This window comes from Alternaria postmessia (assembly GCF_024291825.1).
Source record: "Alternaria postmessia strain BMP 2775 chromosome Unknown scaffold_82, whole genome shotgun sequence".
Classification (NCBI taxonomy): domain Eukaryota; kingdom Fungi; phylum Ascomycota; class Dothideomycetes; order Pleosporales; family Pleosporaceae; genus Alternaria; species Alternaria postmessia.
The window spans coordinates 398-13,822 of record NW_026260155.1 but is presented as its reverse complement, the minus strand read 5'-3'; the positions used below and the strand labels follow the sequence as shown (position 1 = coordinate 13,822).

The 13,425-nt window shown below is 51.9% G+C and overlaps 3 protein-coding genes across 3 annotated transcripts; all 3 read left to right on the top strand.

The window, feature by feature from the left end:
• Positions 1-360: 360 nt before the first annotated feature.
• Positions 361-1,914, top strand: PRP46 (pre-mRNA-splicing factor prp46; the record flags this gene model as incomplete). Its single annotated transcript, XM_051735307.1, has 2 exons — positions 361-936; positions 991-1,914. The coding sequence occupies 2 exons, from the start codon at positions 361-363 to the stop codon at positions 1,912-1,914; spliced, it is 1,500 nt and encodes a 499-aa protein (XP_051584897.1).
• A 391-nt stretch (positions 1,915-2,305) lies between these two features.
• J4E82_009078 (uncharacterized protein) lies at positions 2,306-6,122 on the top strand (the record flags this gene model as incomplete). Its single annotated transcript, XM_051735306.1, has 3 exons — positions 2,306-3,169; positions 3,214-6,002; positions 6,053-6,122. 3 exons carry the CDS (start codon positions 2,306-2,308, stop codon positions 6,120-6,122), a joined length of 3,723 nt encoding a protein of 1,240 aa, XP_051584896.1.
• Positions 6,123-6,776: 654 nt separating this feature from the next.
• On the top strand, positions 6,777-12,831 carry J4E82_009077 (uncharacterized protein; the record flags this gene model as incomplete). Its single annotated transcript, XM_051735305.1, has 4 exons — positions 6,777-7,039; positions 7,104-11,154; positions 11,202-12,656; positions 12,706-12,831. 4 exons carry the CDS (start codon positions 6,777-6,779, stop codon positions 12,829-12,831), a joined length of 5,895 nt encoding a protein of 1,964 aa, XP_051584895.1.
• Positions 12,832-13,425: the final 594 nt, after the last annotated feature.

The following is a 13,425-nucleotide window of genomic DNA, read 5'->3' as shown; positions in this document are numbered from 1 at the left end:
TTCGATGCAGTGAAGATTGCAAGAAGATCACGTCGCATAATATAAGAAATCCAGGAATGGTGTGAAGATAGCAAGATATGTCGTGCTCAAGTCGACTGCGAGGCTGAGCAGCCTTGGAAGATAGCAGCCTGAAGATCAGATAAGATATCCCTCGGTGTTAGCTCGGCTGGGTGAGGCAGGCGCGCTAGTGAAACTTCCGTCGTCAATGTTCGCGATGGAGAGTCGACGACCAGCTGTTGGCCTCTGGTATCACCCAACACATCAACACGTAAGTTTCTCTTATGAACGTCACTGCAGTCGCGAACCACCACAGCTTACGCTAGCCCAGTAAACCTCCCACCTCCACATCACGTCGTCATCATGGCCGAGACCGCAGCTTCGCGACCTCAAAGCACGGCGGAGCAGCTTATTAGAACCTCTTCGAAGCGCACACGAGAGATATTTGCCGCCGACTTTGCGTCTCCCGCCGCACTAGATCACGCCTCTAATGGCAGTTTTTCGATCCACCCGACAACACCAGCACCCTTAGCCGCCGCAGATCAGGCCAGCGTCGCATCGCGCATTCGCAACGAATATGAGCATGTACGCGAGCTCCCACCTGCACTGGCCGCGAAAATGGCTAGCGCAGCATCCACGGCGGCCGAACGACGTAAGAAGATCAAGGCGCAGAATGCCGAAGAGAAGGCATCGGACCCTAAGATGCAGAGGATGATTGATGGTGTCGCAGAGAAGGCGGACAAAGCACGCGACGCGCAGTCGATGCAGTTGGCAGTGAGGGCCGGAGGAAAGGGCGCCGCGCCAAATGCCCAAGGACCTACGCCAAATAGAGATCAGACGTCCAGCGCGCTGGTGAGGAAGGACGTGGTTCGTCAAGCGAAGCCTGACTGGCATGCGCCCTGGAAGGTCAAGACGGTCATTAGCGGACATATGGGATGGGTAAGCAATACGATAAGATCGTGCGCAATAGCGACATCAACTGACTTTGTATAGGTGCGATCAGTGGCAATGGAGCCTGGAAACCAATGGTTCGCTACGGGTGCCGCAGACAGGACGATTAAACTTTGGGATCTGGCTAGTGGTCAACTGAAGATTACATTGACAGGACACATTTCGGCAGTTAGAGGGCTCGCAGTGAGCCCAAGACACCCATACCTTTTCTCTTGCGGAGAAGACAAGATGGTCAAGTGCTGGGATCTCGAGACCAACAAGGTCATCAGACATTACCACGACCACTTGAGCGGAGTCTACTCGCTTTCGCTCCATCCGACCGTAGATGTGCTCTGCACAGGAGGACGAGACGGTGTAGTCCGCGTTTGGGACATGCGATCGCGCAGCAACATCCACGTCCTCGGAGGCCACAAGGGAACCATTTCCTCAATCCAATGCCAAGAAGCCGAACCTCAGGTTATCTCCGGAAGCATGGATAGCACAATACGACTCTGGGATCTTGTCGCAGGAAAGACGCGTACGGTACTTACCCACCACAAAAAGTCTGTTCGCTCTCTTGCCACACATCCAACAGAATTCACATTTGCCTCTGGATCTGCGCAATCGGCGAAGCAATGGCTGTGTCCGGAAGGCAACTTTATGCAGAACTTCTCGCCCGTCAACAGCATCATCAACACACTCTCTGTCAACGAGGACAACATCATGTTTGCTGGTAGCGACAATGGTGAAGCCTCATTCTACGACTGGAAGACAGGTCACCGCTTCCAGCACACAGAAAGCATCGCACAACCGGGTTCTCTTGAAGCGGAAGCGGGTGTCATGTGTTCGACGTTTGACAAGACTGGTCTGCGTCTCATCACTGGAGAGTCGGACAAGTCAATCAAGATTTGGAAGCAGGACGAGAACGCTACTGAAGAGACACATCCACTCGACTGGAAGCCGACACTCGGACGGCGAAAGTTCTAGAGTAGGTTGCCTTGAAGAGACGAAGCAGCTTGTGCATAGTGTTTGGAGTTGGATTGGCGTCAAGAATGTAACATTATTGGGATCATGGCATTGTTTGCATAGGAGGTTATACCAAGCACGGAGAGCGCAATCATTTCCACGGTCATCGATAGCGCATATAAAGACTCAGCATGATACAGATAGTTCAACAAGTAACTTTCACCTCAGGCTTGTCCAGACCAAAATAAAGCTGTGCAGTAGCAAGTGTGCCCAGCCTGATGCATGTGAATACGGAATACGCGGGATACGTCAGTGGTCTAAGCTTGAAAGTGGGTTGTCCAAAGAACACCAAGCCTCCCGCATTCCCAACCATCCCGCTCAAGATGCAGAAACGGGCGGCACCCGCACGATTATGGCCCCCGTGAAGCGCAGAGATCTGGTCTTCGCCGCTATCGCCATCTTCATCGCCTGGGGGTACCTGACTCATTGGCAGCCGAAGCTACACTACTTACCCTACGCCTTTATCGCCGGAGTGCTCGCGACGCTTGCGCTGCTAGCATGGCTCACCTTTACGATTGCCTGGGACAGAGACGTGCGAAGCGGCGGGAAGGTCGACTACGGGCCGCGCCATGTCGCCTTCGTTGCGCCAGATAGGTGGAAGGCTGAGAGGGAGGCCATGAACCTGAGGAACACGTACATGATGGAGCCACTATACCCAGCGTCCTTCATGATATCAGACAGCATTGACGTGCTGATTGGGCTGATACTGCGCGACTTTGTGAAGAGCTGGTATGGCAGTATAAGCAAAAGCCCAACATTCGTCAACGAGGTGGACCGGGCGATACGGGCTTCAATGGGCGAAGTGCGAGAACGCATACTGGCATTGGATATGGTCGAGACAGTTGTATCGCGCATGATACCTCTTATCACGGACCACTTGCGAGCATCGTATGAGGCAGAGCGCATAGTTCGTGGACGCAAGCTGTCACGGGATATCACGGATTCTGAGGAGCTTGACCTGGCCATTGCAGCCAAATACAAGGAGGGTCGATTGCATCCGGCGGCTTCGCTGGCATATTCGAATACCAAGCCTATACAGCAGCAACATCTACGAAGCATCGTCGCGCGATTACTGCCCACGATCATACCTGCGAACATGTCCACCAGTCCTGCCGTCAATGTACTGATTAAAGAGCTTGTAGCCTGCGCAGTCTTATTTCCTGTGATGCAGATGCTTGCTGACCCAGACATGTGGAACCAGCTTATGGAGGGCTATGTAAGAGTCTACCCGCTCGTAGTAGGACGTAGCTAACATGGCAGGGGAAATCTTTGATCCAAGAAAGGAAGACTGTTCGCAAGATTCGAGCTGCCCTCGACGAGCACGCTCCGCCGTCACCGAAAAACCTCAAGAATGTTCAATTCCCGAAGCTTGCGCCCGGTGATAATGAGCGACGATTCGAACGTTTCATACGAGCCATCCGGCAAACCAATACCCTTGCAGATGCCAGACGATTTCGCAGCGAGGTGTCAAGTCAACTACGGAAGGACTCAATGGTAGAGGGTCAAGACCCTGTGTACCTTCGGCGTCTAGAAACAGCGCGGCAGATTCTGGATACAAAGGTCGCCAACCTCAGCGCTGGTGGCTCAGTTCGGGCAAAAGTTGCCGAACAGGAGAAGCCGAAGCACAAACGTACCTCGTCCAAGTTCGCAAACGCGTCTCTGCGCGAAGTACTGTACGATGCCTCGGGCCTGTCTTGCTTTATGGAGTTCATGGATCAAGCAGACCTAATGAGGCTGGTACAATTCTGGATTGTGGTGGATGGCTTCCGCAATCCACTGGAGGTAGAGACTGAAGAAGCGCCGGACTATATAGGCGCGCTTCCTGCCTGGACAGAGTCTGATCGTGCAGATCTTGCGCAGATTCACGATGGTTACCTGTCAAAACCGGAGCTGAAGATACTACCTGAAGCACGCCAGGCGGTTTCAGAGTTTCTCAAAGCTGGACGGAAGGCAACACCGCAGCAATATCATAATGCGAGGCGTTCGTTATTGCGTGCGCAGACGGCAGCATACGACCAGTTACAGGAACCCTATTTTCGGAGGTTCAAGAAATCTAATCTGTACTACAAGTGGCTAGCCATGGACGAGGCAGCAAACGCTCAGAATAGCACCGTTAATACCAGGACTGTAGCGCAAACCCTCGACAACTCGTCCACGGCGGCTCCTGCTATGATCCGGACCCAGTCACGGCAGAAGAGTGCGTTGCAGATTCCGCATGGAGACCTGCGTCGAGCCGTTGCATCATCATCAGATCTGAAGAGCCAAGGAAATGTCAAGAACGTCGAACCGCCCGCGCGACGCTCTCTAGATGTACAGACGTCATCATCTGCACGCACGCCTCTGTTTGACGACGACTACGACTCCGACCCTCTTGCACACTCGACCGCAAGCCTCAACTCCGACTTTGGTCATGGCCGCACCAATGGTAACAACACGCAGGTGGTCGACGCCATGCAAGCTGCTATTATTGACATCATGGATGAGCCTGAAGGATCTATCTTCTACGAGCCAAGTCTAAAATCGCCAATAGACAATGTCTCGATGCATGGATCCGCCGATATACAACGAGTGTCGTCCCCGCGTCCTCAAGGACAATCACATCAAAGCAAGGAAGACCTCAAGCCAAGTATAGCATCACTGGGTCTAGTTGGAGAGCCCAGAACGCGTGGAGTCTTTGATGATGATATCTTTGGCGATGAGGAAAGATTTCTGGAAGACGAGATCGATGACCCCTTACCAAGAAGCAAAGCCGATGAGGAAGAGATACATGAGGCAGCACCTGGAGATCTGGGTCTTGCCGAAGCTATCGATGCACTTACTGCAGATATCGAGCGTCTTGTATCGCAAGAGTCTATCGTTGACTCTCTTACATCGAAGGCGGAGTTGACAAATAACGCTGCCGAACTGAGGATCTTACGAAAATCGAAAGCCAGTCTCCAGCGAGAGATACAGAGGAAGGAGCTACAACGTCAGCAGTACATTGTCCAAGAGAGCGATAACAGCTTGTATGGACGAGCCACTGTATTCATTCAATCTATCATGGTCGGTACCGAAGAAGATGGTAAGGAGTACGCTATGTATGTCATCGAAGTCCGACGACGTGCTGGTGATCAGATGCCTGCCGCTACTTGGGTCGTCTCACGGCGGTATAGCGAGTTCCACGAACTGAACAAAAGGCTTCGAGTGAAATTTCCCCAAGTTCGAAATCTAGAGTTCCCGCGCCGGCAGATGATGCTTAAGCTTCAAAAAGATTTCCTACACAAGAGACGGCTTGGTCTTGAGAAGTACCTGAGGGAGCTTCTACTCATCCCAGCTGTGTGCCGCAGTCGTGAACTACGCGCCTTCCTTTCTCAGGCGGCGATCAGTCCTGCCGATGCGTTAAGAAACCAGAATCCTAACTCCAACGACTTTGTGACTCGTATCTACAACTCAGTCGCAGATGGCATGGAAGAATTTTTGGGCAATATACCTGTACTCGATCAACTATCTGTCGCAGGTCAAAACCTCATATCAGCCGCTACCACCCAGCTCGCGAATACAAACGGCGCAACAGCCCAACCTGGCAACCTCTCTTCGTCCGGTGTTCTCGTCGCCGGCGAACCCAACAACGACGCAGAGGCAGAGGCCGAGCTCCTCGCCTTCGAAAACAAAGAGCTCGAGCCTTTCGTAAAACCAATCTGCGACATCTTCCTTGAGACCTTTGAGCTAAACCGCGAGAACAACTGGCTTCGAGGTCGCGCCGTCGTTGTAGTCCTCCACCAACTTCTCGGCGGCACCATCGAACGCAAAGTCCGCGAGTCTTTTGACAACCTGCTGTCTGAAAACAACATCGTCAAGTACATTGATACGTTGAAGGATAGCATGTGGCCCAACGGCAGGATGAAAGCGGGCGTTGAGAGAACCAGCAAGGACAAAGAGGGGAGTAGGAAAGCGGCGAGCGAGGTTCTCAGTACACTTGTGCCTGAGTTGGCGAGTAGTGTGGTGGGGAGGCAGAATGCGCAGTTGGCGGCGAAGAAGATTGAGGGGACTATTAATAATACAAGGCTGAAGTAAGTTTACAAGTGAGTTCAGTGTATTGAGTAGAGCTAACAAGATGCAGTACGCATATTGCTTTCACACTGCTAGACGAGATGATCCAGGTTTTGTTTCCGGATGTTAGTACGAAGTAATGTTCAGGCATATGGTAGTGTTGCATAGCTGGCGTTCTGCGTAAGCGTCACAGTGGAGTATTACTGTGGAGTCTTGGATCTATCCGTATCATGTTTATGTTTTGTCTCAAATCCACATCTCTATTTTTATGCTGGTTCTCATCCTCTATTGGTAATTACGATCACTCGCTCTTTCTTCTTCTTGCTTTCGTTACGTCATAGTGGCGGCCTCCCAGATTAGGGATACCTCAGGCATGAAGATAGGCACAAAGGCAGATAAGATGTTGCCCAAAGCAGTTCTGTTTATCATGCGTAGAGGTTCTGCCTAGATATGTCGCGAGGCTGAAGAGCTGGAATCCTGGAATCGATACATGTACGCGCTGGCGAGGCTGAAAAGCTGGAACACCAGAATTGGCTGGTGTACGCGCCCGCATGCATACGCCGTATGCACGCATATTTGTTCGCCATTGACTGGTGCCCGCTATTCCACCGCAGATAAAAGGAATTCGATACCTCACCTTCACCTCTCATCACAGCACGAAGGGCTTTTCGGCTAGCATCAACACAAACGGTGAAGAGTTGCTCCTTCCCAGCAAGAGTCGCCAACAACACAATCTTTGCAGCGACACATTGTTTCGTAACTTACACTCGAACTCACACTTGAAGAGACTCAATATGTCTGGACACGGCGGACGCGGCGGACGCGGTTCACGTGGCGGACGAGGTGAACGAGGCTGGCGAGGAGGTAGAGGTCCTGGTCGCGGTCGCGGTCGTGGCGGCAACTCGTTCAGCAACCACGATGGCAACCCACAGCATGAGTCAAAGCCTATTAGAACCAAAGAGACGGACGAGCAGAGAGAGGCCAGAAAGTCATACAGCTCCTGGAAGCGCCGTCTTGGTGAGGCTGAGACTGATCCGACAACTATGCGGCGCCTTTGGTAAGTACTTCATTCTACGAATCGCACATGAGACACACACTGACTTCCTACACCAAAACCTTAGGGAAGGTGCATTGGGCATACTCGAAAACGGAGATAGAGACTGGCTTCAACAGCTACCCCAAGATCTCGATGATTCAGACGATGAGAACGGTCATCGCCACATTCTAGCCATTCTACGCACGAATGTTAGCCCAGACTGCGGTACCTTCCTTGAAAATGCTCGCAATTTCCTCCTCACGATCACGCACTCGTCGCTCCTACACTGTCTTGCGGTTGACACACACGTCGGATCGATTTACAACCTCTTCGGCGGGGTCGCTGGACGTACTGCGGTTCAATATCTGCAGCGAGTTTCCAATGCTCTCTCAGCAGCTCGAACAATTAGGTGTTTTGCAATTTCTACGGAGGATCATCAAGCAACACTTCTGGCAATGACAAAGGCGCTACTCGAGTTGTTGAGGCGGGAGCGAAGAGCACGTTTCAACGACAATATCATACCGCTAGTGGACTCAATCCAGACTGCAAGCGATGCTTGCAAGGGCTCTCCAGATGTTTCGGCCCGGACTACCAACCGCCTCAACGACATTCGAGCCCTGGTAGCACGTGCGCAAGGAATGCTTGCTGATAGTGTAGGTGATGATGACACTGGTGATCACGACGATGCTAGCGACCAGAAGTCTTTCTATCCAAGAGACTTGGTAGTTCCTTCAGGCCGCTTCGACAACGACAAAAAGGACATCGGTGACCTGATACTCTTTCCGACTCGTGATGAGATCATGACCGATGAGAAAGAATTCCTGCCATATACGGATCCAGATCAACCACATTTCCTTGAAGACCCTGTACAACGCCACATCGACACTTATTTTCGGCTAATGCGCCATGACATCTTCGGAGAACTGAAGAGTTCTTTGGCTGGTATCATGCATGCAGTATCTCAAGATCCCAATGCGCTGTCCTATGCCAATCTTGGAGACATGCGCGCCAATCAGTATACCAACGCTCGTGTCTCCTATGTCACACTCAATAAGCGGAAGGGTCTGCAGGCTCAGATGGAATTCTTACAGCCTGCAATCGTTCGAAAGAAGAATGCCGATCAGAAGGTGAAGTGGTGGGAGGAGTCCCGGCGATTCGATGACGGGTCGCTCCTGTCATTCATCTGGATCCAAGATAATGTCGTTCAACACATCTTCCTCACTGTCTCAGACAAGACCACGGATCCCAAGAAGGAGTATAGTCTTACACACCATCACCAGATGGCTTACGTCACGACGAATTTGGTGACTCAAGACCGAGCAACAGTCAAGATGCTCATGCGCGCAAACATTGGAGTGACCCGCGGCCTCTTGCTGGAGTTTCCGAAGGTCATGCCGGCGACATTTGCACCCACTTTAGAGAGCCTACAGGCTATGCATCGGCTGAATCGTCTGCCCTTCCGGCAATGGATTGTTCCAGACAAACACAGTGGTACCCCAGGGGCACGTGGGATTCAGAAGATTCCTCCACCTCTCTACGCGCGCACTTCTGGCTTCCGATTCCCAGCCACAACGCTCATGAAGGACAAGAACGGCGAGCCATTTTCGATCGAACCGACCTCATCGTGCAACGACGAGGCGCTCCTTGACAAGCTTGAGACCAAGACACAGCTGGATCGCGGACAGTGTCGCGCATTAGTTGCTGCGTTGACCCGCGAATTTGCGTTCATTCAAGGACCTCCAGGTACAGGGAAGAGCTATTTGGGTCTCCAGATCATGAGAATACTGCTGGATATCAAGAAGAAGAAGAAGGACCTTGGGCCCATACTTATCGTATGCTATACGAACCATGCCTTGGATCAGTTTCTGGAACATCTACTAGACATCGGCGTGAAAAAGCTCATTCGTGTCGGAGGCATGAGTAAGTCGAAGAAGCTTTCCAACCACAACCTTCGCACCATTGGCGACCAGGAGACCAAAACCAAATCCGAGAAGTACATGGCGGCTATGAGGTACAAGAACCTGGACGAGAATGAGAAGGAGGCTGGAAAGACCTTTGCTGGTCTTCACGCCTTGTCAAAGCGTGCGCAGTGGCAAAATCTCAAAGCCCATATCCACGAGGAATACCCAAGAATCTACAACCAGTTCCGTCGCGTCGATGATCAAGGCTTCCAGACGGCTGGCCGTCACCCATTTGATGTATGGATTGCAGGCAGTGAAACACACCATCATCCAGTACTATCCCCGGAGGTCCTACGACAAGTCGTGCAGAGGGCTACTGAAAATGTGTTCTCCCTGTCAGTTCACGAGAGGAGCGCACTGATCGCTCATTGGGTTTCTGAGGCTCAAAACAACAAGGTTAGCGAGCTTTTTGAGATTGTCAACGATGCTACCAAGACGCAACGCGAATTGAGCAACATCCACGAAGAGCTCAATCGTCGACTGCTAGAGGATTCAGATGTCATCGGTGTCACGACCTCTGGGTTGGCGAAGCGTATTTCATTACTCCAGCAGGTGAAGTGCAAGGTTATCATCTGCGAGGAGGCGGGAGAGGTCATGGAGAGCTACATGATTTCTGCGCTACTTCCTGATGTTGAGCACTTGATCCAGATTGGTGATCACGAGCAACTCCGGCCTTCGGTCAGCAATTTCCGCGACTTGTCGCTCGAAAGCGATCGAGGAAAGCTCCATGCGCTCGACAGGAGTCAGTTCGAACGCCTCTCAATCGGTGAGCCTGGGCGGCCTCTTATGCCCGTTGCTCAGCTGAACGTACAACGTCGTATGCGCCCGCAGATATCCTCGCTAATCCGCGAGACCATATACGACAAACTTAAGGACCATGCATCTACCATTGATCTGCCTGACGTTGTCGGATTGCGCCATAACGTCTTCTGGCTTGATCATACCAACCTCGAGAACGAGAAGGATAGCGATGTGCACAACACCAAGTCCAAATCCAATTTGTGGGAAGTCAAGATGGTGCATGCACTAGTCCGGCATGTCGTTCGACAAGGTGTTTACAAGTCAGATGATATCGCGGTACTAACACCATATACTGGCCAGCTTCAGAAACTGCGAGCTGCTATGCGCAGCGATTTTGAGATTTGTCTCAGCGATCGCGACAAAGAAGCGCTCGAGAGGGATGGTTTTGCAGTGGACAGCGACAGCAGTCCGGACGTTGCGACACCCGATCATGAGAGTCATCAAGGCAAGCCGTTGGAGAAGAAGCAGCTGTCGGAGCTATTGAGAATTGCTACGGTTGACAACTTCCAAGGTGAAGAGGCCAAGATCATCATCGTCTCCCTTGTTCGGAGCAACGAGAGGCAGAACGTCGGATTTCTCAAGACGACAAACCGTATCAATGTCTTGTTGAGTCGCGCTCAGCATGGCATGTATCTCATCGGTAACACAGACACATACTCTAGCGTCGAGATGTGGCAGAGGGTTATTGGCATGCTACGTGCGACCGACTCAGTGGGTAAGGCCCTGGCTCTGTCCTGCCCTCGGCATCCCGATACGGACGCTGAAGTACAGCAACCTGAAGACTTCCATAGGCTAAGCCCTGAAGGGGGTTGCAGAGAAGCATGCGCCGATCGTCTCGATTGTGGTCATCAATGTGGGGCCCGATGCCATTCGGAAGCGATGCATGCAGTCTTCCTGTGCGAGCAGCCATGCCAGCGCCGACATCAGCCTTGTGGTCACGCATGCCAGAAAGCCACGTGCGGAGAGTCTTGTGGAAAGTGTATGGTCCCACTCGATAACGTACAACTTCCATGCGGCCATGTCAAGCATGGTGTCGCCTGTCACCGTACCCGAAACATGTCCAGCATACCATGCGACGTCAAGGTCTCGAAGCCCGTACCTGGCTGTGGGCACGATGTGATCGTAAAATGCTCGAAGGATGTTTCCGGGAAAGATTTCAAGTGCCCTACTCCATGCAGTGCGCCTCTGTCTTGCGGCCATCCATGCCCTGGAACTTGCGGTCAGTGCAACATTAAAGATATGTACAACCAACCGGTTGTCAAGCACGCAGCTTGCACGAAGACATGCGGGAGAAAGCATGGAACTTGCAATCACGATTGCAATCGCCTATGCCACGATGGTACAGATTGCGGTCTGTGTCAAGCGCCATGTGAAGTGAGTGACATCTATCTATCCCCAAAGTGTATTCTGACTCCATCTAGGTACGTTGCAAGCACACTAAATGCCCGCAGAGGTGCCATGAGCCTTGTGCGCCGTGCGTTGAGCCGTGTGTTTGGTCATGTGAGCACCAAGGCGACTGCAAGATGCCCTGTTCGGCTCCGTGCAGTCGCTTGCCCTGCGACGAACGTTGTACGAAGCTCCTTCTATGCGGTCATCAATGTCCGAGCATCTGCGGTGAAGTATGCCCTGAGGACTACTGTCAAGAGTGTGGCATGAAACCTGAAGAGCAGCCAGACATGATCATGATGTTGCCGTATGCTGACGTTGACTTGAATGACTCGCCTATAGTCGTTCTCAGTTGCGGGCATTTCTTCACGACTGAAACACTGGATGGACTTGTTGGCCTCAAAGATGTGTATAGTCTCGACGCATCCACAGGTCTCTTTACCGGGCTGATTGAGAATGCCGAGCTTTCCGCATCGATTCCACAATGTCCAAATTGTCGAGAGCCTATCAAGCAATACGTTACGCAGCGCTATAATCGACTCATTAATCGGGCTGTCATCGACGAGATGTCTAAACGCTTCATCGTGAACGGTCAACAGGAACTGCAGCAACTACAAGGCCAGCTTGAAGATGTCCGAAAAGAGCTTGAGGCATCGCAAAAGGGTGTTGTCCCGGCTGAAATCGTCAGGCTACGTGGCGAGGCGGCTCACGAGTTTACCATGCAGTCCATCAACGACGAGATCAGGAACCGCTCTGGGGACACTATCAAGCTATTGAATGCAGTCAAAGCATTCCAACGCCGGATGGACATTCGACATCAGCCGACCTACAAGCTGCACCAAGCGACTCTTCATAGTATATCGCGAGACGACTCATTGAACGCCGAGTTTGCAAAGTTGACGATTGACTCTTCGGAAACGTCCACCAAGCGCGATCGCGACCAACGTATTACTCTTGGGGGTAGACTGCTCGAGATCAAGGTTCGCTGCTTGGTGCTCGAAGACAACCTTGAGATCATGCGTGTCGTAGTCCGGAAAAATCTCCTGAGTAAATTGCCCCTTAGTTTTTCCGGGGGTTCGCCGCTCGTCAAGACGCATCAGTTTATGAAAGACACGGAAAAGCTTATCGGTGATTGTATCCGTGAGAGTCTGCCCAAACTCGCAGTTGAGGCTATACTACACTACGCCCAGATCGCTCAGTCCTTCGGTAGTGCTCAGTCTGGTCAAGACAACAATCGCGCGAAAGCTATCGACTACCGCAAACTCGCCAGGATTCTCTTGACGACGGCTGATAAGCTCTGTGAGCATCCTTTCGGTGGTAGAGATAATTTCCGCCAGGCTATTACTGCTGCATCAGAGATGCTGAGCAAAGAGTTTTATGAGGCGGTATCGAAGGAGGAGCTGGAGTCTATCAAACAGGCTATGGTCAGCGGGCGTGGCGGCATCGCAACTCACTCTGGACACTGGTACAAATGTGTCAACGGACATCCGGTAAGTTACTGCTCTTCACTCTCACAAAGTATGTTCTAACGCAACGCAGTTCGCGATCGGAGAGTGCGGCATGCCTATGGAGGTGGCGCGTTGTCCCGAGTGTGGCGAGCGTGTTGGTGGTCAGAGCCATACCGCTGTCGCGGGGGTGTCGCGCGCAATGGAGATGGAGATTTGAGATGGAACCATTTGGCGCTTTTGTAAATCACGTCAGCCTCAATCGTGAGGCTTACTGTGTAGATGGATGCTGTAGATCTCAATCACGCTCGCCCAAGCTCTTTGGCAATGTCATCTGATGCGATGTAGTTACCTCTAATGGACCAGCTTGCTGTGGACTGTACTCTCGTCTCGCAGTTCTCTCGTGAATGGCTGTATTGTCGTCGCAGCACATGTCAGGTTCGCCAGAAGGTTTTTGGATAAGCAACAGTAGTACGTAATAATGTGAGATAGCGAGGCCCGCTCCTTTATCACCCACACCGCCGACAACATGTCTTCTCGTCTTCTTCCTGGCCATTTGCCGTTATTTCGACGGTGTAATCACCCAAAAGAACACATGCCGTTATAAACGAGATTTCGCATGCTGATCAATGCGATGGCCAAGTTCGCGATGTCTTGATGGAGGAAGAGTAGAAGGCGCTTGGTGTTCTTCCATCTGGGCAACACTGCCGAGTTGCCGGGGTAATTGCGATGTGCAGTGTCGCTTGTCGGTTTTCAGTTCGCCAATCATCTACCATGGAATATCGCGAGGGAGCTATTGACTTTGTGGAGCATC